This window comes from Sciurus carolinensis, chromosome 13, assembly GCF_902686445.1.
Source record: "Sciurus carolinensis chromosome 13, mSciCar1.2, whole genome shotgun sequence".
NCBI lineage: Eukaryota > Metazoa > Chordata > Mammalia > Rodentia > Sciuridae > Sciurus > Sciurus carolinensis.
In genome coordinates, this window is record NC_062225.1 from 21234490 (window position 1) to 21261901 (window position 27412).

At 44.1% G+C, this 27412-nt stretch overlaps 1 protein-coding gene across 1 annotated transcript in view; it reads left to right on the forward strand.

Annotated features, from left to right (window-relative positions):
• Antxr1 (ANTXR cell adhesion molecule 1) overlaps window positions 1-27412 on the forward strand; it is a 225591-nt gene that overhangs the window by 150816 nt on the left and 47363 nt on the right. Inside the window, exons 15-17 of the mRNA XM_047522286.1 lie at window positions 11882-11977; window positions 12498-12665; window positions 21075-21155. Of these exons, the coding sequence (XP_047378242.1) occupies window positions 11882-11977; window positions 12498-12665; window positions 21075-21155 (345 nt within the window). The remainder of the gene's footprint in view (window positions 1-11881; window positions 11978-12497; window positions 12666-21074; window positions 21156-27412) is intronic.

Consider the following 27412-nt stretch of genomic DNA (forward strand, 5'->3'; position numbering starts at 1 on the left):
GTCGTTCTGATGCAAGGGTAGCCTGGATACAATGGAGGCGTTTGAGGCATATCGTGAGAAAGATCGTCGCTAGGCAGGAGTGCATAGCAAGTGGCTTTCCTAATCTGGGAGAGCTGGACTCCCTAGAAGCCACACCTGCCAATTTAGAAACCAGAATACAGATCCAAAAATTCAGTGGGACCAAAGCTATATTAATGAGATTTCAAGTTCTTACCTCAATCCCTAAAGACTCTCGTTGTGTGGAAATCGAGCACCACCCCCTCACCCTTCCCTTTCCCAATGCCTTTGTCAAGTTTCCTACATACGGAAAGGAAGATGATTAAATTTTAAATTCCATGTGTCTCTTATGCCCTGGACCATATGCATGTAAGCCCAGGGATTTAATAGCTGCAATCAATTAAAGCACATCTTGTTGGAATGCTGACTTTCTGCCCAGAAATCAAGGGAGGAAATTATATTGCTGTGCAAAGAGAAAGGAGGAAAAAACTCTCTTTACATCCACAAAAGCCTTCCAGAAAAGGCACCATGGCTAGTTCCATGATTCCAGTTTGGCTTTTGCTTCTGTTATGTGCAGCTGTCTCTTAGACTCCCAAAGTAAAACAGAGCTAGAAGCTCCCTTGATGGGGTTACTCTGTTGGCCCTGAGGTGAACAATGTTCCCTCCCTCCCTTACATTCAATTAAAAGTTGTTGCTCTTTCTTCTGATGCTGGCTCTGCATTTACCTTTAGAAGGTGATGTGGCAGCCACTGGGGCCCCAGCACCATTCAGGTATGAGACTGTGAGAGTCTAGTTTACCCCAGGAATCCAACACCTAGCATGGGGTTCCACATACAGTGCAAACTCAACAGATATTTGTAGGATGCAGCACTATACCCAGCTACACAATTCTGGAACCCCCAAAAAGAAAAAAATAGCTAAAAGCAAGAAAAGAGAAATCACTGGGTTTTTCCAATTGAAGCAAATATTTTTATGGAAGTTGCACTTTTAACCAAGGAAAGCAAACCTGCTGTCTGAAACAGAATGACAGTCTTGGAACGCTTGAGACCCGAAAGCTTACATGAGGCTTCAAGGAGCGCTGGGCTGGCCCAAGACAGGTACAGGCTGTGCAGATCACCTCAGCATGTATGTTGGCCCAAATCTCTCTCCTAATATGTTTTGGCAGGAAAAAGAAGAAATCCCACAGAAACAAATAACATAACTTAGCACATGCACAATTCCTTATACAATACTTTGGAAATGGCAGTCTGAATCTAGACCACCCCCTCTCCAGTTTCCTGGGTTCAGATCCCACCACTGCAGCAAGTGTGGCTCCTGTGCAGCTATTGCTACAAAACACGCTGGAATTCCTTCCTTCAAGCTCATTCCTCCTTCCTCCTTCTCCGTAATCCCAGGGTATTTCATGAAGTCTTCCTTCTGTATCAAAGTTTAAGCCCACCAGCTACTTGAAGGTCAAGATTTATATTTAATTAATCTTTGACTTGTCATCAAAGGGCTTAACATGGTGTCTAAGGCTCAAGCTCTGAATTCAAGCACTCGATATGAACGAGTATTAATCACCCAAACTTTCATCAGTTCTCTAACCATGGCAGCCTAAGGAAGGCATGCCTGCTATAAAATAACTTAGAGAATGAAGACAACCGTATGGCTCTTTTTTTTAATATTTTTATTGAATATCTAATATATAAATGGGTATTCAATTTTGGCAAATATTATGATCCTTTTTAATGTGGAATCCTTTTTAATAGGGAATATAAACATGCATAATATATAATGAAAGCATGACTTTCTGAGATTCCATGTAATCAACAATGATACCTCTGTATGAAGAGAGTACGAGAAAAGATTACCTGAAATTCAGAGATCTCAAAAACATCATGGAAGTTCAATGTTAACAACTAAGAGAGGAACTTCCTGGGTTAAGACTTTTCTCCTCTTGGCATCAGAGTGAGAATTCTTCACTAAGTCTCTACTCCAAGTAATTGGCAGTTGATGGGAGAATGTAATAATGAACTACTTCATTTGCTGATTTCATTCTAAATGTAAGACCCTTCCATGGATTCCCTAACTATATTTTTTATCAGACTCATTAGGCTGCAAAACACTCAATTAATAGTTTGGTTTTTTTTTACATTATGCATTTTGATATTCCCTATTGAAGAGGACCACAGAGAGCTCATTAGAAAGATTCACAAAGTTGTCTTCATTCTCTAAGTTTCGTTATTTAAACAGTAGACATACCTCCCTTAGGACATTATGGTTACAGAACTGATGAAAGTTTTAGTAATTGATACTTGACTTGTTCATATTTATGGCACAGAGAGGATTTGACTTTGTAGACCTATTAATTATTTTGAGACCATTTGAGCTGTTAATTGGGACCAGTTCAATGCCAGTCCAAGACAAATGGACCCGGGTAGACTGTGACTGCCATGCACCAACTTCCTCATGGGTCTCATTTTCCCTCACTCCCAACATCTCTGCCCCTCTCCCGGATTGTACTTCCTCTACTCTTTCTAACCGGCCTGCTCCATACTTTCATAATTCTGGTTTGCAAAGGCCCCTTCTGTTCTGACTCTCCCTGCTAGCATTTTCCAGGTCCTTATTTTAACCTCTGGGGAAAACGGAGCCTCAATCTCTCAGTTTCTATCTCCCAGTTCCCAACATGGGAATATCTTTGGTCCAACTCATCTTTTCACTCTAGACCACAGATCATAAACCTCAGATCACAATCAACCAGTGAACTGGCAGTACTTGGGTCCAGTGCCCACTCCTGATCCAGTTAACTGTGGCTGAAGAGAAGAGCCATGTGCTTCCTAACAGGCCACAACCCCCTTGAGCAAGGAGAGAATAAATTCCCTTGGTTGGAAGGAGATGTAGACCTAGGGTAGACACCATGACCTCTCTGGTGTATATGGTTTACTAAACTAAACTTCAGTCTCATTACAAACTAAGCTAGGGGGCTGGGATGCAGCTTAGGGATAGAGCACTAGCCTAGCATGCACAGAGCCCTGGGTTTAATCCCAAGAAACACACACACACACACACACACACACACACAAATATAGCTATTGCTAAAAAATTTATGCCATATTCTTATTCCACCTGCCATTCATATGGGTTCTCAAATAGCCTATTATTCACAACCTCACACACATTTGACAGGGAAGACATAACAGGAAGCCCCATGACTAAATGGAAAGTTGGTTCTGGAAGCTACGTGTCTCAGACACACACAGCCCCACATATGAAGTAAACATACCAGGAAAGAGAAGACTCTTCCTCACTCCCATCTCTTTCTTAGTGAAATATGTAGCTCACATGAACACCTACAGTTTTCTAACTTTGATCGTGCCACAGGCTGGACAGATCAATAGTACATTTGATTTGATGATGAGAACAAAACAGTCCCTTCCTAGAACCTAGAACCTAGACCCTCCTCATTTCCTTTTGAAGCTCTCTGGCTTAATCAATTAAATGTAATGTCATAAATAAACCAAGAAACTACCCAAATTAGAGGCCTCAGCAATGAAAGTTTAAATGTTCTACTTACTAGCATCAGATAAATTAAGGCCTGTAGGCTCTGATATTGGGAAAATTAAATAGGATGGAGTTAAAGGCCTGTGGGTAGCCACCATGTTTCATAGATACTTAAAATTCTAATTCTTTCAGAAACTCCAGAATGAGTGTTGCTATGTGCTGTGAGAACAAGTGTGAGATTCCATGTCACACTTAAGAGAGGATATAACAGCAGGCTTACAAAGTTGACCTAATTGGCCCTAATTGGGAAGAAAGTCAGAGATTCTATCAGAATTAATACTATGGTTATTACAACAGATAACATTTGCTGAGCATTTATAACTATCCAAGAAGCTACACAAAATTTTTTTCTGGAATATTTTCATTCAGTCATTCAACAACCCTAGAACAAAGACACACTATTATGACCCCCATTTTATAGATGAAAAGATGAGGTATGAGGATAGCATAGTTATATTTGTCAATTTTCCATCACTGTGACAAAATACCTGAGATAGTCAACTTTAAAGTGAAAAGGTTTATTTTGATTCCTGGTTTCAGAGGTTTTAGTCCATAGTTGCTTGGCCACCATGCTTTGGTCCTGTGGCAGAAGTACATGGTGGCTGAAAAACAAAAGAGAGTAGCAGGAACCCTCTGTGGCAGGGTTCCAGTATCCCCCCCATGGACAAACCTCCACTGATGTCACTTCCTCCCACTAGGCCCTACCTCCTGAGTGTTCCACCACCTCACAACAGCACCACAGGCTAGGGACCAAGCCATTAATAAATGGGTCTTTGGGGACATTCCACAACCAAATTAAACCAATATTTCATCCAAGATTACACAGTAATTAAGTGATGGGACTTGGCTTTGAATTTGAACTTGGAGAGGAAGCAGAGTACAGCCCTTTCTCACCTGAGCCTGGGGAGTATATAGCTACTGCCATCAGCAGCAAAGCCTCTAATCCAGCAGGAGCCTCAGGAGTTCCTTTCCTGAGTGGCAGTGTAACCCCACCTAGAGCCAGGTGGCCCTCAGACAAGGTTGATAGCCCCTTCTAAGACTGACACGAAGCCAGGTGCAGTGGGCACACCTATAATCCAGGCCCTCCGGAGCCTGAGACAGGAGGAGCATGAGCTTGAGGCCAGCCTGGGCAACTTAGCAAGCCCCTACCTCCAATTAACTAATTAGTTTATTAAGTGAAAGACTGGCGCGAAGACGGCCCCTTATTTTCTGTGCCCTAGTGCGTAACTATTCCCTTCTGCTTTCTCTGCTCTCTTTTCCTCTCTTGGTCTCTCTCCTGGCCTGCCTTCTCCTTCACACTCCCACAGCGCCGTGTCTCAGCGCTGGGCTGTAGGTGAGTTAGTGAAGGGGGCGGGGAGGAGGAGAGACAGCCAGCATGGACTGCTCTCGGCTGGTGTTTTGTATCCAAAGGGCGAGGAGTGTATATTGAACACACTGACACTGGAGGGAAATCCAATGAACAATGAGCACCTGGCTTGAAATGCTGAACTTATTTCCAGGTTTATTATTGTGCTCACTGATCCCTAACAATTCCTCTGTGGCAAGAAATTTTGTGATAGGAAAACTGAGTAATGGGAAATTATATAACTTGTCTAGGACCAGATACGTCAGACTCCCCAGTAGCAGCAGGCCTGGTACCTCTCCAGCGACGTCTGCGCAGACGCTTGAGTAGCCTCCACCCTGGAGGGGTCAAAGGTCCTGCCAAGGGTCTTCTTCCTAGTGGACATCAAATACCCATTCTCTCTCACACACAAATGCACCCTCACATACTTGTACACTCCAACTGGAACAGACCCAGAATGCAGTACTCAATACCTTTTTTCTTTTTATAAGGGAACATTCCTCCTAAGAAAATTAACAATATTCATTATTGAATAATACAGGATGGGCCAGTACCACTCAGGAGACCGGTGAGGCCAACCTCAAACTGAGCAAGGCTCTGAGCAGCTTAGCGAGAACCTGTCTCAAAATCAAAAGGAAAAGAGCTGGAGATGTGGCTCATTGTTAAAGCACCTCTGGTTTCAATCCCCAGTACCAAAAAGAGAAAAAGAATAGAGGACAGTCATTGTGTTGGCCTTCATCGTTGTGTGTAAGTGCACAGATCTCCTGGCACCGTGACATGCTAAATGCCACCCAGAACTAGGAAATCTTAAATCCTATGGAATTGTTTGTGTGTACAAACAGAAGTGGTGCTGAATTTTCCTGATCTGCCAATTCATTCCTTGGAATTCACCAAAACTGACATGAAGGGGGTCTCTCTGGCTTATCCCCTAAGATCAGATGAGACAGTCCAGCCAGTTCTAGTTTAGTTCTGCCCTGCAGAGCCTCCCAGGCCTAGAAGTTTCTGTGGCCTTAGTCCTTTACTTCATGTCTCCAACCTCACAAAACTTACTCCTCTATAAATGCAAAGCATGTTGTTGACAGCTGCAGTCTGTTTTTCTCAAAATACATCACTGTGCTGGCAAGAATTGGGGACTCAACTACAGTTGCCCGAGTGAGTAAGGAAGGGAATGGACAAATAAAAGTCCTTGTTTGTAGTCCTTGTTTGTAGCTTATCATATGGGTTTAAGGTGTGTTACAAATTAATTTAAAAGTTGATTCCAAATGATTTCCCTGTGGCTAGATTCTGTTTCCGTCATGTTCTTCTGTTGGTGCCCATGATGAGTTTGGGGCTGAGAATCCTCTTGGGTCAAACTGGCTGTCTGGCTCTTCTAGCAAATGGATATTAGAGAAGCAAGAATGATACAGAACCTGAGTTGAGGGCCACCAGGTACACTACACCGCATTGGGGAGGTGGGGGGCGTCATTATTCATACTCGGTAAAGTTGCCCAGTGCACAGTCTCTGTGGAGGAGTAAGGGAACCCCAAGATCTGAAACCTCACCCTTTCTACCTCATGGTTTATCTCACAGTTAAATATCTTGGGTGAGTAGAGGTCAGTACCAGGAGTTATGAGAACACAAGAAGGGAAACTGAATTCTCTGGGGAATCAAGGAGTTCTTCAATGAATAGGTTACATTTGAATGATGTCTTAAGGGATGGTGGAAGAATGGGGAAGGGTTTTCCAGGCATGTGGAATCCCAAATGTTGAAGCATGGAGATGTACAAAAGCCTAGCACAATGGGGAAAGATGGAAAAGTTCAGTGTCTGAAGACAGCACACGACTAATCCAATTATGGGCTAACCAAATGCATACACCAGACTTCATATGCTACAGCTGATTCTTCCTGAGCAGGAGCAGGCTGGAGGGCACACCCAGATCTGCCTGAGGACTAGCAGGTTAGAATCAGTCTCTACCATCCGAGGAATGTGCTACCACTTGTGTTACCCAAACATTAGCCAACTGGTTGTCTGGGGCCACCACTTCCTTTAAGATTTAAACTCAGCTTCCCCTGATGGGATACCAGCATCCCTCCCCGATCTCTGTGGTTTCTCCCAGTCAGGCACCTCTGACTCCTACTCCTTGCTGCTTCTGCTTTAGGTCATCTTCCTCATTTGCTAGATACCTTCTGGCAAACCAGAATCCTATATAGGGGCTTTCACGTAAGTATGGGGCTGGATGACCACACATAACTTCTGACAGTCTCTTCTTTCCCATTCCTGCCATTCCCACTACTGGGAGGGTCTCAAATCACCTCCTCCAGTGTCCTCTGGCAGTTAGCTGGTAATTCAGTTCCACTCTTTTCTGCTCAGCTCCTGCCCAAACCCCAGAGTCCTGCTACCTGCTCATATAAAGCAATTTGTCTTAGCCAGTCCTGTCCCCAGTACCCACTGAGGATATCAAAGTATTTTTGTTGTATTTTGTTATTTACTGAGAGAGAGAGAGAGAGAGAGAGAGAGAGAGAGAGAGAGAGAGAGAGAGAGAAACTGAGAATTTCTAGATACATCCTTAAAGGGTAGAGTAGGGGAAATATCCCAAGAGGCTTTCTATTTTACTTAGTTATAGAAATTCAACCCCAGGTATTACCGTTGCTTTAGTGGACTTGCTGGGGTCTGAAATTTTATTCCATCCATTTCTGGTCAAATGAAAAGAAACATCAAAGATTTCCTTCCCTTCCTGGGGATTGCAAAACCCTCCAGTCTCCAAAATGTGTAAACAGGCCCATGCTTGCTGCAGGGGAAACTCTGACTCTCCCTTTGGTCAAACCCCCGGCCTTTGTGTTGATTTGTGCTGTTGTTGCTGAATTTGGCAGGCAAGCTCTGGCCAGACGACTGAAGGATGGGCTTGGTGATCATGAGCATGTGGAGCAGACTTTCTACAGCTAGGCATTTCCTGTTATGAACAGCAGCCCTGCGCATGCTCATGGGGATGACCCGCCCTCCTACCCCAGGGCCCCGCCCCCCTGGAGAGTGGAAAGATGAGGGGAGGGGCGCTGTGGTGTGCTCCGGAGCCGTCTCTATGCTTCTTGTTATACCTTCAGGCAGTCTGTGGATTAGAGGAAAGCAATTCTAAATCGTTCTTGGAGTTCATAATAAAGTATGCGGGGTGGAGGGCAGAGGTCGGGCGCTATCTCTGGAGCCCAGACCAGAACTTCTCCTGCGTTGGTCGCTTTGTTGCTCTAGGTCTTATGGTCCTCTTCTGTGCAATGAAAAGGCCCAATTCGATGGTCTCTGATGTTTGCATTCCTGTAATCTAAAAAATTAGAAGACTCAGCAGTTCATTTTAGTCCCCTATTGAATAAAGCAGCTTTATTTTTGCAAGTTCTTAGATTCTTAACACTGCTGTGTTCCATTTTAGGAGATAGAATTTCTGTCATCTCTTTCAGTAAACTGCCCTAAATCAGGAAGGCCAGGCTCCTGGATTCAGATATTGTTTATGTACCTGGGCAGAGCTATCAGCCCACCTCTATGGTACTGTGTAGCCATATGTGTAAGATATATAAGGTCCCTGACTTGACAAACCTTCTGAACTTAGATCATAAGGTAAAATACTCAAGTAGCATTTTGTTGTCTGGAGGTTTTGGTGTTTGTTTTGTCATATGTTTTAGTCATAAATTATCACAATAGGCAGGTACACGGAGTGAGAAGTAGAAAATTAGCATTTACCTAATACCATCAAATGATTGGAAAAGCAAAACACAAAGGGACAAAATCCAGAACTCGCAGTGAGGCTGCCTGAGTTCAAATCCAGCACTGCAAGCTGGATGACCTGTCACTTAACCTCACTACTCCTAGTCCCTTAAATGGGAATAATAACACTGCCTTTCTCCCTGGCCGTTGGTGAGATTAAATAGCACTTAGAAGAGTGATTGGTACCTAAGTGGTAAAGGCTGCATAAATTCAGCTGTGTGATATCATGAATTCAGTGTGTGCTTATTGAGCACCTCCTAGGCACTTAGAATACAAGGATCAAGAAAATTCACTCTGCCTGCAGGGATCACAGTCCCATGAGGAAAAAGTACACATCTATTTTAAAAAGAGAGGAAGAGACCCAAGTGTCATCTACCGGAATATTGCAAATCTCCAGTCAGCTATGATTACTCTGTCCTTTAAGATATATTAAATTTAAAGCTGAACATGGTGGCACACACCTGTAATCTCAGCAATTCAGGAGACTGAGGCAGGAGGATCACAAGTTCAAGGCCAGCCTCTGCAACTCAGTGAGGTCCTAAGCAATTTAGCAAGATCCTGTCTCAAAATTTTAAAGGGTGGGGGCTGGGAATGCAGCTTAGTGGTAAATAACCCTGGGTTCAATCCCCAGAACAACAGCAACAACAAAAAGATATATTAAATTTATAAAACAAAAAAAATTTTAAAGAAGCCAGCCCATCCCAAGCACAGCACTTGACTCCAGGAGTCTCACGGGGTTAATGTGTCCCATCTTGCTTTGGTGCCTTGGGTCCTGACCTCCCTTCTGCTTTCTCTTGCTTTGTGACTTGCCTCTGGTATAGAATGCCCCTTTTCACACGGTGATGGCCTTATATAGGACTTCACCCTGAGTTTGATTCCCCAAATGGCCACTCAAACAAGACTGTGAGAAGCAGCTTAGGCATTTTGAGCAATGTGATCCTTTAGGGCTTATTCCTGTGCTTTATAGATTCCTTTTCCACCTTCCTTTCTCTACCCAGGAGAGAAACCATGCACTTCCTCATAATCCACTGCGACTATGGACAGTGACACTTTTCTCCTACAACACAAATAATTACAGAGCCAAAGTGAAAAGCAGTTTTGCTAGTTATCCTTCCCTTTCCACCCATAAAACCTCTTGTTTTCGCCCTTCATCTTAAAAGATATAAGGACCAACTTCCTGCCACGGAACTAAGTCATGACACTGAGTTGGCTGCCTTATTTGAGGCAGCTTATTTCTTTACAGATTCAGCAGAATATTCTTGAGCACCTACCTCCTACCAATTAGTGCTGTTTCAAGAGCAGAGATAATGATGGTCCCTGACTTACAATGGTTCAACTCACAATTTTTGAGCTTTACAATGATGCAAAAGTGATACACATTCGGTAGAAACTGTATTCCAGATTTTGAGTTTGGATGTTTCCCCGGCTAGCCATGTGCAATACGATAGTTCCTTACAACGTGGGCAGCAGAAGCAAGTCACAGCTCCAAGTCAGCCGAGCGATCACCAGGAGAAATACCACTACTCTACAGGTCACTGTGTCTCTGAGCTGTGGCGGGCTGTAGATTAGGTGTGTTTGGTGCATTTTCAACTCGAGATTTTTGTCTCACTGTGGGTTTATCTGAATGTAAGTCCATCCATCATAACTCCAGGAGCATCCTATGATAGTGAACACAACCAACAAAATTTCTGTGGAACTCACCTTCTAGTGTGGAAAGATTGACAACGAAAACCTCAGACCAGGGCTGGGACTGTGGCTCAGTGGTGGAGCACTTGCCTAGCATGTGTGAGACACTGGGTTCGATTCTCAGCACTGCGTATAAATAAATAAAATAAAGGTCCATTGACAATTAAAAAGCATTTTAAAAAAATGAAAAGAAAACCTCAAAGCATAATAAGATCCATAGTTAAAAATAAAACCAGTAGACTGGGGCTACTTCACAAGAATGTCCAGGCCTCTCTAAACAGTGAGCAGAAAAAAGACAGGGAAGATCATTCCCTGACAAGAGGCCAGCTTGTGCTCAGACCCCAAGATAGGAGTGTGCTCAGAGTATGTGAAGAGCAGAAAAGGGCAAGCAGGCTGGAACACAGGCAGAGGGTGTTACTGAGGGAGAGGTCAGAGGGGTGAGCGGAGGCACAGCGTGCAGGGCGGAGGCAGAGTTTGGACTTGCTATGCTCCTGTGCAGAGAATGGATTATAGGGGAGTAAGAGGTCAGGGTGATCAGACAGGAGGACTCCACTGTATCCAGGTGAAGCTCACGTGGGCTTGGGCCCAGGGTGGTAGAGGCAGAGGTGGAAAAGTCAGTGGATTTGGGATCCTTTACAAGTAGGATCAACAGAACTAGCTGATAATCGGGAGGGTGTGTAAAGCGGGTAAAGAGAGAAAGGGAGAATTCAAGGGTGATTCTCAGGCAGTGGGGAAGAGTATAGGAGGAGTGGGTTTGGGTGGGGAAATCAGGACTTCTCTTTGTCATAATGTCCTTGTGATGTTTAGGAGCTCTCAAGAGAAAACATGACTGTGAAGTCAAGTTAGAGTTCAGAGGAGTCAGGACTGAGGATATAAATACCTAAGACATCAGCATGTGGACAGGATAAGATGAGAAGCCCTTTGTCTTAGTCTGGTTTCTGCAGCTGTTACAGAATGCCTGACACTGGATGATTTATAAAGAAGAGAAATTCATTTTGTACAGTGCTGGAGATTTATAAGTCTGGGAAGTCCAAGGTCAAGGGACCACATCTGGTGAGGACCCTCTTGCTACATCATCCCATGGTAGAAGGTAGAAGGACAAGGAAGAATGTGCAAAAGATAATCGAGCAAGAGGGGGCCCAACTCGCCTATCTAACACGGCCACTCTTGTGATGACTAACCCCTTCCCCAGGTAACATTGTTCCTGAGGGCACAGCCCTAGGGACCTCATTACATCTTGTTAGGCCTCACCTCCTACCACTCTTGCACTGGGGAGTGCCTCCAACATGTGAGCTTTGGAGGACACATTCATAGCACCATAGCACCCTTCAAAGGAATGAGCTGCAGAGGACAGGTCCCAGGAGCGCATCACAGCCTCCCCTGACAGCACTGCTCTTCTTCCTACTTTACAGATTCAAAAAAAAAAAAAAAAAATGCCTGTGGATAGGTTATGCAGCTTTCCCAAGTAAGCACCGGAATTTAACCCTAGAGTCCACAACCTGTGCTCCTACCCAGCCCTACCTTGCCACAGCGGACACCTACACGTGGCAACCATGCTTTGTCCTTCATGTATCACAATCTCTCTGCAGGAAGAAGATGATGATGGTCTACCTAAGAAAAAATGGCCCACGGTAGACGCCTCTTACTATGGTGGGCGAGGCGTTGGAGGCATTAAAAGGATGGAGGTGAGAGGACACTTGGGTGCATTGACTCACATTCTGTCTATTCCACGATGGGGACCCAAAGCAAATGATGACAACTCCTACTTACGGCCTGCCGGGGATGTGGATTGTGAAGCCGGAAGATTCAGAGATGAGGTGCAGCCTCTTAACTGTGCACCTCCCGCCTCGCCCCCATGCGTCAGAACAGGTCACACAGATGCTGACTTCCCCCACTGGTTTCTTTTCTGACTGAAATAGCATCCATTCTTGCCTGGCCTTGCGGGGCCTTTTACACATGCTGTCCCGCTGCCGGGACAGTTACTCCCCTCAGTGTCCACACATGGCTTGGGCTCTCTGTTCCTTCTGCTCTCCTTCTTTCCCTCTTTCCGTACGTAGCCCTCCTCTTCCCTGGCCCTCAAAACCCAGAGGGAGTGAGGCCTGGGTAGCGATGCAGGCACGTCACATGGCTGGCTGTCAGCCTTGCTCCCCAGGGGCAGCCTGTTTTATTTTTTCACTCTGTCTTATTTTATTTTGTTTGTATTAGGTTCGTTGGGGAGAAAAGGGATCCACAGAAGAAGGTGCTAAGTTGGAAAAGGCAAAGAATGCAAGAGTCAAGATGCCAGAGCAGGAGTATGAGTTCCCTGAGCCTCGAAATCTCAACAACAATATGCGCCGGCCCCCCTCGCCCCGGAAGTGGTACTCTCCCATCAAGGTATGGCTCTCTTTACTCCAAATGCCCTCTCGGACTCACCCTTCCTGGTTGAGAGCAAATCTCCTTTGAAAGTTTTCCACCCTTTTCCTCCACCACAGCTTCAGATCTTAAAATCCTCTTTGGCTTCTTGGGAAGTTTAAGCTGCAGGAAGCAGTTAGTGCTCCCTCAGGGCCTGTTTTCCTCTGGGGTGCCAATGACTTTGAATTCATATAATTGGATCAACCCTTCTCTTTAGCCTTGGCCTTAAGCATCTGTGCCAATTTCCAGAAAGCCCTGGAAAATATCATTGAAAAGACTCAACGCCCTCATTTCATAGACAAAGATAGGCAAAGTCCATGCTGTGCTGAGGGCTAGAACTCAAGGCCCAAGTTCAGGGCCACAGTTCTAGTTCCATACTGCAAATAGCCTGAACCCACTCCAAAACCTTAGGTAAAGGAATATGAGAGCCAGCCTCTGAGACCATCCCATGCACACGCACACACGTGCACACATGAACACACACACACACACACACACACACACACACACACACAGCCTTTCCCCTGCCCAGTGACAAGACAAATAATTTTTATCATTCACTGAGTTATATGCTAATTTTGGATCAGCACTTCTCCTACAAAATCAAAAGAAATACCATTTCAAACAGTGGCATGAAACTCTATTGGTAGTCATCTTTTCTCAGCCAAGTTCACTCAGGTTCACCACGAATTGCAATGCGTTTCCATTCTGGTTTGCCATGTTTAAAGCAGTGAGATTCTTTTTTAAGATAAAAGCCCTCTGAGGCAATGGACTGAACTCTGGGAAGATGTGGGCGGGATGCAATTTGCTTGAGGAACAGCTGTTTGCTCCTGATTCTTTTCTAATGGAGAACATGCAGTGGTATGCGGACATGTTCAGACAGGAAGGAGCCAAGAAGATTGTCAGAGATGAAGAAGAAAGGGGATTTTTCTATTATGTTGTTTTCAGGAATCTGTACTTTGTGACTAATACTGTGTCTTTGTAGCTAAATTTGTGTTCTGTAATCTTGCATGTTGAGAGAACATGAATTTTGTTTGAAGAATCCAGTTTCTGCCTGAGTGCATGTTGTTTCTCTATTAAATGTGGTTTAGGACTGAGATTCATGAAATAAATAAGGATATGGACAAATACATTTAAAAGTCCAAAATATGTGGCTCGGGAGGCTGAAGCAGGAGGATCTCGAGTTCAAGTTAGCCTCAGAAACCTAGCAAGGCCCTAAGGAACTCAATAAGACCCTGTCTCTAAATAAAATACAAAAAAAAAACTAGAAATGTGGTTTAGCAGTTGAACGCTCCTGGGTTTGATCCCTCGTACCAAAAAAAAAAAAAAAAAAAAAAAAAAAAAAAAAATCTCAAACATTCCCAACATCCTCTTGGAATTAATAGTAGTTCAGTGAGTTTTGTCATGTGCCTAGTAAGCACCAGATACTGAATATACAGAGGTTCTCAAATCTGAGTATCAGAATCACCTGGAAGTGTTTTTGAAATACAGATACCCAGGCCTCATTGCTCAGAATCTCACAAAATCCTCAAAAGCATATTGGCCTTCATGATTTGCCCATGTTCTCATCAAATGAAACTCCTTTTGCTCCCCAATGCCTCCATTTTCTGATTTCACATCCAAACTCCCTAAGTGGTAGTCTTTGGTCACCCCATTAACCACTTCCTCCAGAGTCCTGGCTCTTGAACTTCCTCCTTCATCATTCTATCAAATCACTGGTTCTTAAAGTGTGGTCCCTGGGACCAGTAACATTAGCATCACCCAAGAACTTGTTAGAAATGCATATTTGGGGCCCCACCCAAGATCTACTGAGTCAGAAACTCCAGTGGTAGAGCCCAGTCACTTGGGTTTCAATAAGCCAGTGGAGAAGTTGTCACCAAAGGTTCTAGCCAGCGTTCCATAGGGAGTTCTCAGAGGACAGGAACTGTGGACTATTAAAATAGGTAAAGCGGCCATGGGCAGACCTGTGATTTGTCAGGAATCTCAGCAAGGAGATTCACATGAGATTTCACAGTGGGGCCATTGTTATCACCAACACAACTGATGGATTAATGTTAAGTGATTGGGAATCCGAGTGTCATGGAATCTCCTAAAAAGCCTAATGGAAGAAGCCTGTGCCGCTGGTGGACTTGCTGAGCCCCTCACAGAACTACCTCATTAAGACACAAGAAAAGTGTGGAGTCCCTTTTGCCTATGGAACAGGCGATGCCAATGCTTACTCACTCCTTCCGCTCGGTGGAAGATGGGAGAGGGCCATTGCTGTGGTTACTCGTGTTTATGAGTCTTCTCTCCACCAGAATTCACCCCTGGCGGGCACCAATTAATTATGCTTTGAAGCCTCATTAAACAGCATTGTGCCTGGCAGAGAGAGGGACTCCACCATTCCTTGTTAAAGAGCTGAAGCGTGGGATATAATTATGAAGCCACTCCCAGAGCATCCAACCACACAGCTCACCTTAATACTCTGTCTAGGAAGGTGACATTCCTCTTGCCATCTCCGAGGAAGGAAGAGAAAAAGAGATCATTTGTTTGTCTGGGCTGAGTGCATGAGGAAAGGCAGGAACAAGAAGAATAGAAGTGTGGAAGAGAATTCAAAAGGAATAATGTGAACTCTTGGTCTGGAAGAAAGGAAGATTTGCCATTGGAATCTCAGCCTCATAGAATTTCAACAAGACGTATGCTCCATAGTGAGCCCGGTTCTGGCTACAGTGCCTACGTCACTTTCTAGGCCTTGGGACAAAGCGTTTAACCTTGTTTGGCACTATAAATTCTGTTCTCCCTTCTTGAACCTTCTCATGGAGTTCATCACAGTGCTTTGTTAAAACAAGGCACACTCCGAAGGGTTGAGCTAACAAAGGGTATGCAGGGTAAAAGACCCCACAGAGGTGGTGAGGCCCCAGGGACCAGTAACAGGGAGAGCTGTTGACCCGTAGGCCTGCAGGGTGAGGAAGAAATGGTGGCACTGGAACCCAGTGAGAGCCACAGGCCTAGAGAAGAGAGCACCCATCTGGAGCTGTCATAGGCAGGAATTGACAATCTAACCCTGCTCCATCACCTGGGATGTGCCCTCAAGCAAAGGATGGTTTTGACATTGTGAAGTGTTTTATAGCTATATACTATCCTCAGTTTTGCCTCTTGACCTGGAAAGCCTACAATCTTAGTAATCTCTGACCCCTTCCTGAAAATCTTTTCAGATCAGTGCCCTTATACAATTGCAGCCACTGCTGAGAGATGGAAGGAGCAAGAGGAATGAGCACCTCAGCTTGCCCTCATCTCTTTCTGAGTCTGGTGCCACCTTTTGGCCAAAGAAATCCCACTGGTGGAGAAGTAGGTTTCCCAGACTTGGAGCAGGGAAGGCAGAGAAATTCAGACAAACGACTGGGGACAGGCAGCTCATGGAGAAAGACCCGTCTACACTGTGCCTGCCCTTCATTCCCTCTAATCGGGGAGAACATCTCCATCTAGCAAAACTTTCCACAGGCCTGGGAAGATTCCTAGCTCCCCAGCAAAAGTGGCCAGAATCATACATGTCAGGGGACTGCCTTTCATGTATTTCATGAAATATCAGGTGAGCATGGTTGCTGGCTAAGCCCAGAGGGACCTCAGCGAGGGAAGAGGGCCACAGTGGGCTCTTCTCCACCCACGATCCCCCAGTCTAATTTAAGGCACTGACCACACCGACCACACTTCCCCCATCCTCATTCCAGGCTCATGATCAGGAAATTTTCCCTGATATTTAGCCTGCATTTTCCTTTGCTTGGTTTTCACCCCCTGGATTTACAATACCCCATGCTTCTCATTAAATTGGGACTGACCATTTTAGACAAGTTAAGTCATTGCCTGTATATATGGCCACCAGCTAGATTAAAACCAGAACCAACTGCAGGTTTGTTGGAAGGCTTGCAGTCTTCAGAGAATCCATTTTAATCCTTCTCCAGTAGCTCCTCCACATGACTGGATATGACAGAAATGGCAGCTGAAATGACAAAAGCCAGAATCTGGCCTGCCAGGCAGGTGGGCTAGTCCCTACAAGATAGACAGACTGCGAGAGGCAGGGTTAGCCTGCCGCACTTGCAGGGCCCAGGAGTGGGGTGGTCTTCTGTTTATTTCCCATCAGGTCCCTAGTCCTTGGCCTGAAACACCTTGACCTTGTCAAGCAGCATTCTGTCATGACACTGCACTAGATGAAGCTGTATGTAGCTAAGCAAGACCTATCAAAGCACTGAATGTCAGATGGCTGTTGATGTTGAACAGATTTCATCCCTCTTGGGCTCCTTTTTAGAATGATTCCAAATTTTTCTTAAAGGAAGACCCAAAGGGAAAAAAAAAAAAAAAACTAGGAAAAAAAATTGTGTGTACAAGTGCAGGGAAAGCTTCCGACTTTATCCATTAACTTAAATCCATTAAATGTATTCATTAATTCCATCTGAGCCTGGGTCATACTATCTATCAGGTGTTTGTTTCAAGGGTCTAAAAATTCAGGTGCCTGTCAATAGTGAGCCTACTAGTTGTACCACCCTCAAAATTCTCAATCTCTGACTAACTTCCAACTAGCTAAGGCAGACGCACCAGAAGAGAAGACACAGATGTTGCTGGGCTGGGGAAAGAAAGAAAGAAAGAAAAAAACCCAGCCACAAACACCCATGCAGCAGGGTGCTTTGAATGATAGCCATATAAACATCTCCAGTCCAGACTAACTGTGGAGAAAGAGGCAAAAGCCAGAGTTTATATACAACTTCCAGTTTGTCTTTGTGAAATTATTGTCTGAAGCTGAGTGAAAAGCAGCATGGCCAGTCTGGGATGGGTAAATTTTTCATTTTGTAGTCAAACTGTATCAACCTCATAGGAAAGAAAGCTATTTTTAAATGTCATCTTACATTCCTGGCAGAGGAATCCGGGTTTTGTGGAGAAAGCTCTGCCGTAGTGTCACAGAAGCAGCTGGGCATTTCGCCGGCGAGTGAGGACCAGAGTCTGGAGCACATCCTGTGAAGAGGATCCTGCAGGGTCTGCACCCAGACCTATAGAAATGAGGTGGTGTCAACCCAGAAGGCTCCTTCCAGACTACGGGGAAAGCTGGGGACCAGTGGGAAAAATCTCCTGAGACACTTCTGGCCTGAAAGGGATATTATGAATAAGCCCACTTGCTACTTTAAATGCTCCTATGGTTAAATGACAGACTCCTGTCTTCATTCAGAAAATCAAGTGCCTTTGCGGTGCACCTTTCCTTGACTTTAGTCTGCTATTTTTATCCTCTTTTTTGTACCCCTCTTTCTCTGAAGCTCACTTCCTATCTGATGAAGGAGTAGACTACCCACATTGTTTTCTGTGGCACAGCCTGGGAATCTAGGGTTGATCTGTGGGACAGTCAGAACACCAAAGATGCAATGGAAATAGCTAATCTCCCTTTGGCCAGAATTGCCAGCGACAGTGGCTCACCTGACGTACACACTGCAGGTAGGCTGCAGTTCCAAATGCTACAGTTCAAAATACAAGTTATTTTTTCTCACAATAAGCCTTGAAAGTAGAAACTGTTACTCCTCTCATTTTGCACATGAAGAGGTTAAATACTTGCCCAAATCCACACTGTTAGTAATAGTTCGTGGTTTATTTATAAACTGCAATGCATCCATTTGGGCTAGCAATGAAATCCGATATTAATCAATAGATAAGAGAGGACAAGGAGACTAGATAAAAGACCAATCAGGATATTTCACAGAATGAGTGACAGGTGATGAGGGCCTGGGTCCAGGCAGAGTGGCGGGGACTGGACAGGAAGAGATGACTGGAGAGCTGCTACAGAGAGACCATCCCCAAGACCTAGTCTGTTTTGGACATGAGGAGGTGTCAGAGAGGTCAGAGTGATCCTTTGATGTCCAGACTTCACGTCCATGAACCAAGGCAGGGTGTGCAAAAGCAAGCATAGGTTGGGAGAGAAAAAAGTTCATTCAATGTGTGGTGTGTAGGCTTTTTGGTTTTTTGTTGTTGTTTTGTTGTGTTTTGTTGGTACCAGGATGAACCCAGGGGCTCTTAACCACTGAGCACAATTCACTACCTTTTCTCCTGGTACTACTCATCCAAGTGGTTTCCGCTCCTTCGCCGTGCGTATCGGTTTAAATTTCTGCTCAGTTACTTAATACGCTTCTTCAACAGCCAGATTGTCTTCCTGCAGCTCCATCCCATCGCTCCTCCTCTGTCAGGAAGTTGAGTGAGCAGTGCACACAGCACTGTGGGTGGGCTGGTTCACAAAGTCCAAAACTGGGAGTCCCTCCTGCCCCTCCCAAAAAAGGGGATGGGGGAAGCATTCATCCAGAAAACCCACCTGCTTACATCCTGAACTATAAATGCTTATCCCAAAGAAGCTTGGAGGAAAACATTCAGCTGACGATTGAAATTGTTTAATGCAGAAAACCATGCCTATCACAGCAACAGTTCCAGCCTGGGCCCTAAAGTCATTTCAAAATATTTTCAAAGGCTTTTGTAAATTCCTTGCCAAAGAAGATGAGAAACACAACACTACACTTGGCAAGGTGAAGTTTAACCCACAGGGGCTTGAAGAACAGTTGATAGGTTTCGAGAGTATAATTTTCAGATGTCTGTAGAACCTGCCAGAGAATAATTTCAGAACATCAAGTCTTTGAGATGATTCGGAAGTTAATGCTGCCACTGTAATTGCTTTGTGTTGTAGAATTTGAACTCTAAAGACATCTACAGGCTTCCTAGCCCTGCCACCGGAAGACCCCTTCCAGATTAGTGTTGTCAAACATTCCTAACACCCCCGTAGGAAAGATATTTTACATTGTGATCCAGAATATGCCCATTCAGGTCCCCCCCATACACACACACACACACACACACACACACACATACACACATATACACACACGTACACACACACAAGAGGAAGCAAAATCTTCCCAAAACAATATTTATTCTCACTCTGTGCAATTAACCCTAATATTCTTTTTTAGTTCCTAAAAATTCTAGTCTTAACACACAAAACTGATCTCATGAGAGTTAAAAAGGAGGCAAACCACAGTTTAGAAACCCTGTTCTAAACCCTGTTCTAAAGGCTTATATTAAAGCATTCCAGCCAGAAGACCTGCATGAGGCAGAATCAGCAAATTGGTTTGAACAGAAAGTGTATAAGCACCAGGCCTGATGGGGCACACCTGTAATCCCAGTGTCTCGAAAGTTTCAGGCCAGCCTGGGAAACTTAGTGAGACCCTGTCTCAAAATAAAAAATAAATGGGCTAGGGGTGCAACTCAGTGGTAGAGCTCTCCTGGGTTCAATCCGCAGTAGTCCCCCCGCCTAATCATATTAGCTTCAGTGATAAGGGCGGCATTGGCCTCCTGTCATTACTGTAACAAATTACCACAAACGGAGGCTCACCACAACACACGTCACCGTCTCACAGTGCTAGAGATCAGAAGCTCAGAACAGGTCTCACTGGGCTAAAATCGAGGTGTTGGCAGGGCTGTGCTCCTTGGGGAGGCCCTAGAGAGAATCCATTTCCTTGTCTATTCCAGGTCCTGGAGGCCACCACACTCAATGGCTTATGGTTCCTTCCATCCCCAAAGCTGGCAACACTGGGTTGAGTCCTTCTCACACTGAAGTGCACTGCCTGCTTCTCTCAGCACATCCCTGATCCTCCTGCCTCCCTCTCTGAAGGACCCATGTGGCAACATTGGGCCCATCTGAGTAACTCCTACTCAAGCACCTTAACTTAACCACATCTTCATCTTCATATTCACAGGTTGCAAGGAGCAGGGGTCACTTTTAGGGGTGTGCTTTATCATGAACTGAAAGTGACCCTGACATATGGTTCTTCCCAGTTTCAACTAATTCCATGCCTTCCCGTTAGGGTTGTCTTGGAGCCTAGGGCTCCTGAACTCACTGTCCTTGATGAGTGAGTCTAGCAGATAGCAGGGAATCTGCACCCCAAGTGCCTTCCACTGGGCCTCTGTCCTGTCCATGCTTATGGTTAGGAATTTTCCTGAATTTGTCATCATCTATGAACTCTAGACACCAAGTGGGAAGAAGAAATTTTAATGCAAGTTGAAAATAATGACTTGTGATATGAAAATATGCCCAGAAATGTGGAAGGACAAAAGCCAAGAGCCTGAAGGAACTTTGTGTTTGCAAATGTAAGGCTACACCCAAGTCTCAGGGTGTATCCCTCATGAGCATCAGGGTCCTCTATGTGTCTCTTGTCCCGCATTCACGGAGCCTGAATCCTGTGTTTAGGAACCAGAGTCACTAGTCCTTTCACAACCATGCTGCTGGAGCTGTGCTGTGCATGTGACAAGAAGCAGGGGAGGGCCTGTGTGTCTACAGGAGCAGGCTGCTCATCTGGTTTCATATTTAATCTCGGTGCATTTGTTTTATTTCAGGGAAAACTCGATGCCTTGTGGGTCCTACTAAGAAAAGGATATGATCGTGTGTCTGTGATGCGGCCACAGCCAGGAGACACGGTAGGATTCCTTAGTCCTAACGCACACGCGCACACATACACACCCATGCACACACAGTTTCTTCCCCTCTCTTCCTCTGTCTTGGTACAGCTAGAACTCCACGTATATTAATCCAACTATCACTTCAAATTGTGACAAATAGATACCAGTTTTCAAAATTCTGGTTTTTGTGAGACCTCGAATTTTGCTTTACTTTTCTGAAAAGGATTTTGACAGAAATATCTTGGGTTTATCTTCCTAGAACTTGAGCTTCTCCATTTTTAGGGAGTGAGTGATGGAGCAGGGCCGGCCTGCGCTTTGGGCTGTCCCAGGATGGAAACCTGCTTCCTGAGCCACACTGGCCAGGGGTGAGGCACAGGGTGACAGTCTCACATAGACAGGTGAGGGAATAAGGGCCACAAAGAACTCCTGCCACTTTCCAGCAGGTGTTGGGCCTACAGGGGGGTCTAATACCCTGGATGAGGATTCATCCAGAACTGATAGGGCTAAACTTGGAGTGTCTCCAACTAGGAAGAGTTTTAAAAGGAGGAGACAGAGAGAGACCTTAGAAACCATCCAGCCCATGCTTTCATTTTGGAAATAAGAAAACAGACAAGAAAACTTACATAACTTGTACTGGTTCAGAAAGTAAATACTAATGCTGGAAACAAACTCAGTTCCGTTGAAATCATACCATTGCTATTTCTTCTTGCAAGAGCTAGTCTCCTCCACAACTGTTAGAGAGTGAGGCTTGGGATCAAATTCCTCAACTGCCAGCAACCTGCACCTTCCATCCTCATCCTTGGGAATCAGGCCCACTTACCCAAAAGCAAAATAAAACTATCTAACTTTGAACCCTTTCCAAATCAGTCAAACTTGGGTTTGAATATCACTTCTTTCCTGACTTACGGATAAGCTTCCAGCAAATCACCCAGCCTCTCTGTATTTCATTTTTATGCAGTAGATGACAATAACTGCTTCCTAGTGTGGCAGATGCGTCATGCATTTGGCCCCCTGATGAGCATCCAAAAACTCTCCATGGGTGACAAATATTATTATGATTATTGATAGTGTGCTTTTCTGCTGTCTGTGGATGCTTGATGCACAAATTCAAGGCATGTTGCATTCGGCGTGTATTAGATATGCCACATCATTGTCTTGTCCCCTTCAATATGACATCACCAACAAAGTGGGGTGGAGCCTACTAGACAGGTCTCTTGCCCCTGGTGACATTGGGCAGTTTGAGGCTGAAGGAATTTGATCTGAAGTTTCATTGTTTGTGCAAGCTACTCACCAGCTAACTGTTCATGCTCCAAATTATAACTGGGACAACAGGAAGGTGTTATGAAACCAGTTTATATAAGTGTTGGGTCGACTTGGCCTTCAGTGGCATATGGAATTTGTATTTTTTCTGTGCAAGTCAACAAGAACCAATTTCTATAGCAAATTGTAAAGTGAAAACTCTACAATTAACAGAAATGAGCATAGGTGAAAACATTAGTACTCAGGGAAGTGTTTGGTCCTATAAATGATACATCTGGTTTCTGTGGAAAATGAAATATTTTTAGCATTCGTGAGACTCATCTAACAGATTAAGAAAAACAATAGTAAAATACCTGAGGTAGGGTTCAGCAGTACTGTTTTGTGACAAAACATGCTGATTTAATGCACAGTCCTTTTTTTATTTTATTTTATTTTTTTTCTTTTTGAGCAACTGAAAAACATCTCCCCTAAAATATGTTAACATTCCATTCCTCACTGGTCAGTTTGGCAGAAACAAATCCACAAACTGGGTCAAGAAGTAGAAAGAGTGTTGGAAAGAGGAAGGATAAGAAGAAATATCACTAATAGGATATAAGAACCAACAGTGTTTAGGGCGCAAGACTGATTGTGTAAATCCAAGAACAATGAAATGAAAACAAAATTTCCTCTAATGGGTCACACCTAAATTGAATCTCTTCTTTACTAATTCTGAATGCACGTCTGTATTAACATTTGAATGCATTCCAAATGCTTTTGAGAAACAAAATACCACCTTGAATTCTCATTCCCAGTCACACAAAATAATAGATTTGAAGCAGGAAGTCTAAGAACCAGGATAGGTTTGAACCTATTCTTAGCACTCTCACAGTTTATGACTGTCCAGTTTACTTTAAAATGGGCTTTCTTTATAGAATCCTGCCAAAATTGCAAGATACATGGGGGAAACAGATGCAGAGAATTGTGTCCATGTGTTCATGGCGACCGCCATAGACTTCTCAGTGGGCACAGGGAATTACACAAGATCAGTCACGGAGGAAGTAGGAGCAGGAATTCAAAGCTGCCTTATGGCTCTACAGGAAAGGATTCAGGGGTGAGGAGGACCACAGTACAGCTTGGTCCACACACTCCCTCTGCTTTGTTTTACATAAGTTCAGGAGACTCGTTACAGACCTGCATGTCACACACGGTGATGACTCGAAGAATTCCTCAGCTCTGATTTATGGGGCTGACCACATTTTCCATAAACTCCAATGACTACATCCAGCCACGTGCTTGTGAACAAGAGTCACAGGTTCTGAATTTTTCCTTCAAAACAAAACAAAAACAAAAATCACCTAATTACATTCTCAGTGACATTCCCAATTGCTTCAAACACATGCTGACCTCCTAGAAACCTGGCAGCTCTTCCTCCTCAGTTCCTGTCCTCTCCAGCCTCCTCCCAGCTAACACACCCGAACTATGGATGTAGGCCCGGTCCACGAACAGAGCCTCTGAGACAGCCCAAAGGCCCGAGTGTCTCCAGCACCCACCCCAGAGCAGGGGGCCGAGGAGGCCTGAGCCCAGAGCCACCGCCTTTCCCTGGGATTGGCACCCACCTCCTCAGAGTGGACCAAGCCCCATGTCAGGGAAAGAATGAATGGGATGAGGGCAGAAGACGTGACAGCTTCCCCTCTATGTCACCTGTTTTCCTCTTTTCAGCTGGGGTGTGCTCATGGCCCCAGTGTTTCCTAGAGCCACCAGGAAATCCCAGGGCCAACATAAAAGAGAAAGCACCAGGAGAAACTTAAGTGGAGTTACTTAAGTGGCAAACCAGTAACACATCTCTTCCCGTTTACCAAGTTTTACAAGTTTACCAAGTTTAAAATTTTGCAAGTTTACCAAGCATACGGTGTCCTTTAACATCCCGTTGCTTCCAATAAAAAGCCACTGGGTACTCTTTCTAAAACATGGATCTCAACAAGCCCTTCTCAGCTTCAGACTTGCAAAAAATTGAGAAAAGCCCCCAAATCCTCAACTTGATTTAGAAAGGCCTACCATTCTACTTAGTCTGCTACTCACCCCAGGTACCCTCCTTAGGAGGGATTAATTGCTCACGAGCCCTGAACATTCCAGACCTTGCATGTCTCTGTACCTTTTCATATTCCAGTTTTTCTGCTTGGAATTTCTTTGCAATTCTCTCCACTTAATGAGTTTCTATTAACTTGGTACTATTGTTCACCATTTCCATGGTGTCTCTGTAAACATTTAAAGTTGCTGGCTAGACCTATGCTTTAAAGGGGACATTGCCAAAGCAGAACACACTGAACAGAGACCAAGCAAGGAAGTGTCTTTCCAGGATGGTCCCCAAGGCTTCCTACATCCCTGGGCCGCTGTTTGAGTTTAGAAAAAGTGTTCACCTTCCAAGGACAAGTGATTGAAGAAATTTAGAATGTCCAATCTGAGAAAGCGGAGTTAAAGGAACTATGAGAACTTCTTTAATTGGTGATTTCTTGGTGGTCATGTTAGACCTCCCAACTCAACCCTGTTTTTTAGTCACTTCACCACATTCAAGGAGTAAGCTTTCACACCATTTCATGTCCTCACCTAATGTCATTTTTAAGGGCTCATATTTCACTGCGTATCTGCCTTTTTTGGATATTTATCTCCAAGTATTTGTTTCTGTAAAGGAAGACACGATCAGTATCCTTATTGTCAAATTGTTGTACACGTTCATGAATATATCCTTAGGTAAGAGTCCAGCTTTCTATGGATCAAAGCGTGTGGAAAAATTTAAAGCTTTTATATGTATTGCCAAGTTGCCCTCCTGAAAGATTATACAAATTAACCTTCACACCAGCATCTGTAAGAAACTCATTTCCTCAGATGTTCACCAGCATCATCAGACATAGCTGTTTGATAGATGCTCATTTATTTTTCACTTTCTGTTGCTAGTAAAGTGGAATAATTTTTTAAAAATTTTTTTCTCTTTTATCAATTGCCTATATATGCTGTTGGCCCATTTTCCTATTAGATATTTTAGGGTTGATTTTCACATGGTTATTTTCCTAATTCATCTTCATTCATACATTAAGTATTTTGAAGGCCTTCTGTGTGTTAGATCCTATGCTATGTATTAAGTATATGTTGCTTACTTATGAAACAAAGTCTAGCATTATATAGAGACAGAGCCAATTTTTTTTCTATTCTGTCATTTATCTTTTAACTTTTTAACAATACATTAAAGTTGTAGATAAAAAAATATTAGATAATTTATCTGATAGTTTGATTAAATTCACATTCTTAAGTTATCTACTAATTTCATCAAATGTGTAAATCTTTGTAATTTCCACCTTTGATGTCAAACTTAAAATAATCTTCTACACTCTAATTTTGAACACATATTTTCACAAAATTTTTCTTCTACACTTACCCCTCAGTATTAGTTTGGGACAATAATGTAAGTTGTTACTTCTTCTGTATCTTCCTGAGTGTTTTAGAGGAAATTTGAGAACTATCTGCTATGTGTCATGTTAAACTAGAGGTCCTAGTTATATTAACTAGAAACCATAATTGAATAATGTTATGCCACACCAGAACAGTATCTTATATCTTAGACGTGTTGAAGGTTACTTAGACTTACTTTCAGTGATTGCAATAGACAGAACCAGCACTATGGGTAGAAGCTCTAGAAAAGCAGATTTCATTTTAAGGAACTGAAGAATGTGAGTTTTAACAAAGACGGGCTACACCAGAGACCAGTGCCCTAGTAACTAACCTTACCACCACAAGTTCGACCAGAAGACCAGGGTATAGTAGGCAGTTCCTATAGCAGATCAGTGGCTGACTCTCAAACTTGAACATCAGCATCACCTGGGAAGTTTGTCAAAACTCAGACCACTGATTCATATTTTGGGGTGGAGCCTGTGCGTGAGTTTCTGATAAGCTCCCAGGTGATGTGGATGCTGCTGGTCTGAGGACCACACTTCAAGAACCAATGAGATAGGTGGAACTAGATGAACTTCAAGACCCCTTTAAGCCTGAGAGCTTGGGCTTCTATGTCAACATTTCTCTGCTCATTTGACCACTAAGTTACTGTTCTCCTGTATTTCTCCATAGAATACCTATTGGCATGTCTGGAAAACGAGTAGTCTAGCTTAATTCTAAATATTAAGCCACAATCAGTGAAATCCTTCCCAGTTGCAGAGAGTCCTATACCTAGATGACTAATTTCAGACACAGAAGGTCAGGAAATTCAGAGATCAGAGTTCACGGACTCCAGTGATTTCAGCCTGGCTTTCAAGCACTGATGAGCAGGTTCCACCCACAGAGTCTACTGAATTGTCTGGAATGAGGTCTTGGCATTGGAGTTTTAAAAGCTCCCCAGGGAATTCTAAGGGGCAGCAAGACCTGGGAGCCAGTGAGCTGGTCCAAGTCCCAATTTTTCACGCAGGCAGCATCTCCTCTTTCCTCCCTGAAACAATTTAAAGGCAACTCTTGACATTCCTTCAGGACCCCTAAGAGTCTCAAAGGCATAAGGGAAATGAATATGCATAATCTGCATGTGCTATCAGCAGCCCTTTTCCTCTAAGGAAGATAGTTAACCTAGATTTTGGCAGCTATTATTGCTACTGCTTGGGGAAAGAGGATAGAAATGGGAAAACAACTCTCTTTTATGTCCTTTCTGGATGGACTCTATAGACCAGCCTAAGCCCTCCCCAGTCTTCTCGCTCCAACCTGAACTCCACCCCCTTTGCATGCTCCTAGCTGACCCCCTGGGGCTGGATTTCTTTTGTTTTCAGCTCCTTAGCTGCTCTCAGAATTGGCATCAGGAAGCTGGTACATTCCATTACTATCTGCACACACAACACAAGACACACTCTGAGCTTGTTTTGCAAGGCTGGGTCTCCTCGCAATCAGAAGAGACCTGAGGAAACACACACATAAATGCACATAAACAATGTTTGAAACGCAACTGAAGCACAGCCCCAGAGGTTGTGAAATCTCTCCCGGAGCTCCAGCCCCAGGGCCGCCTTCTG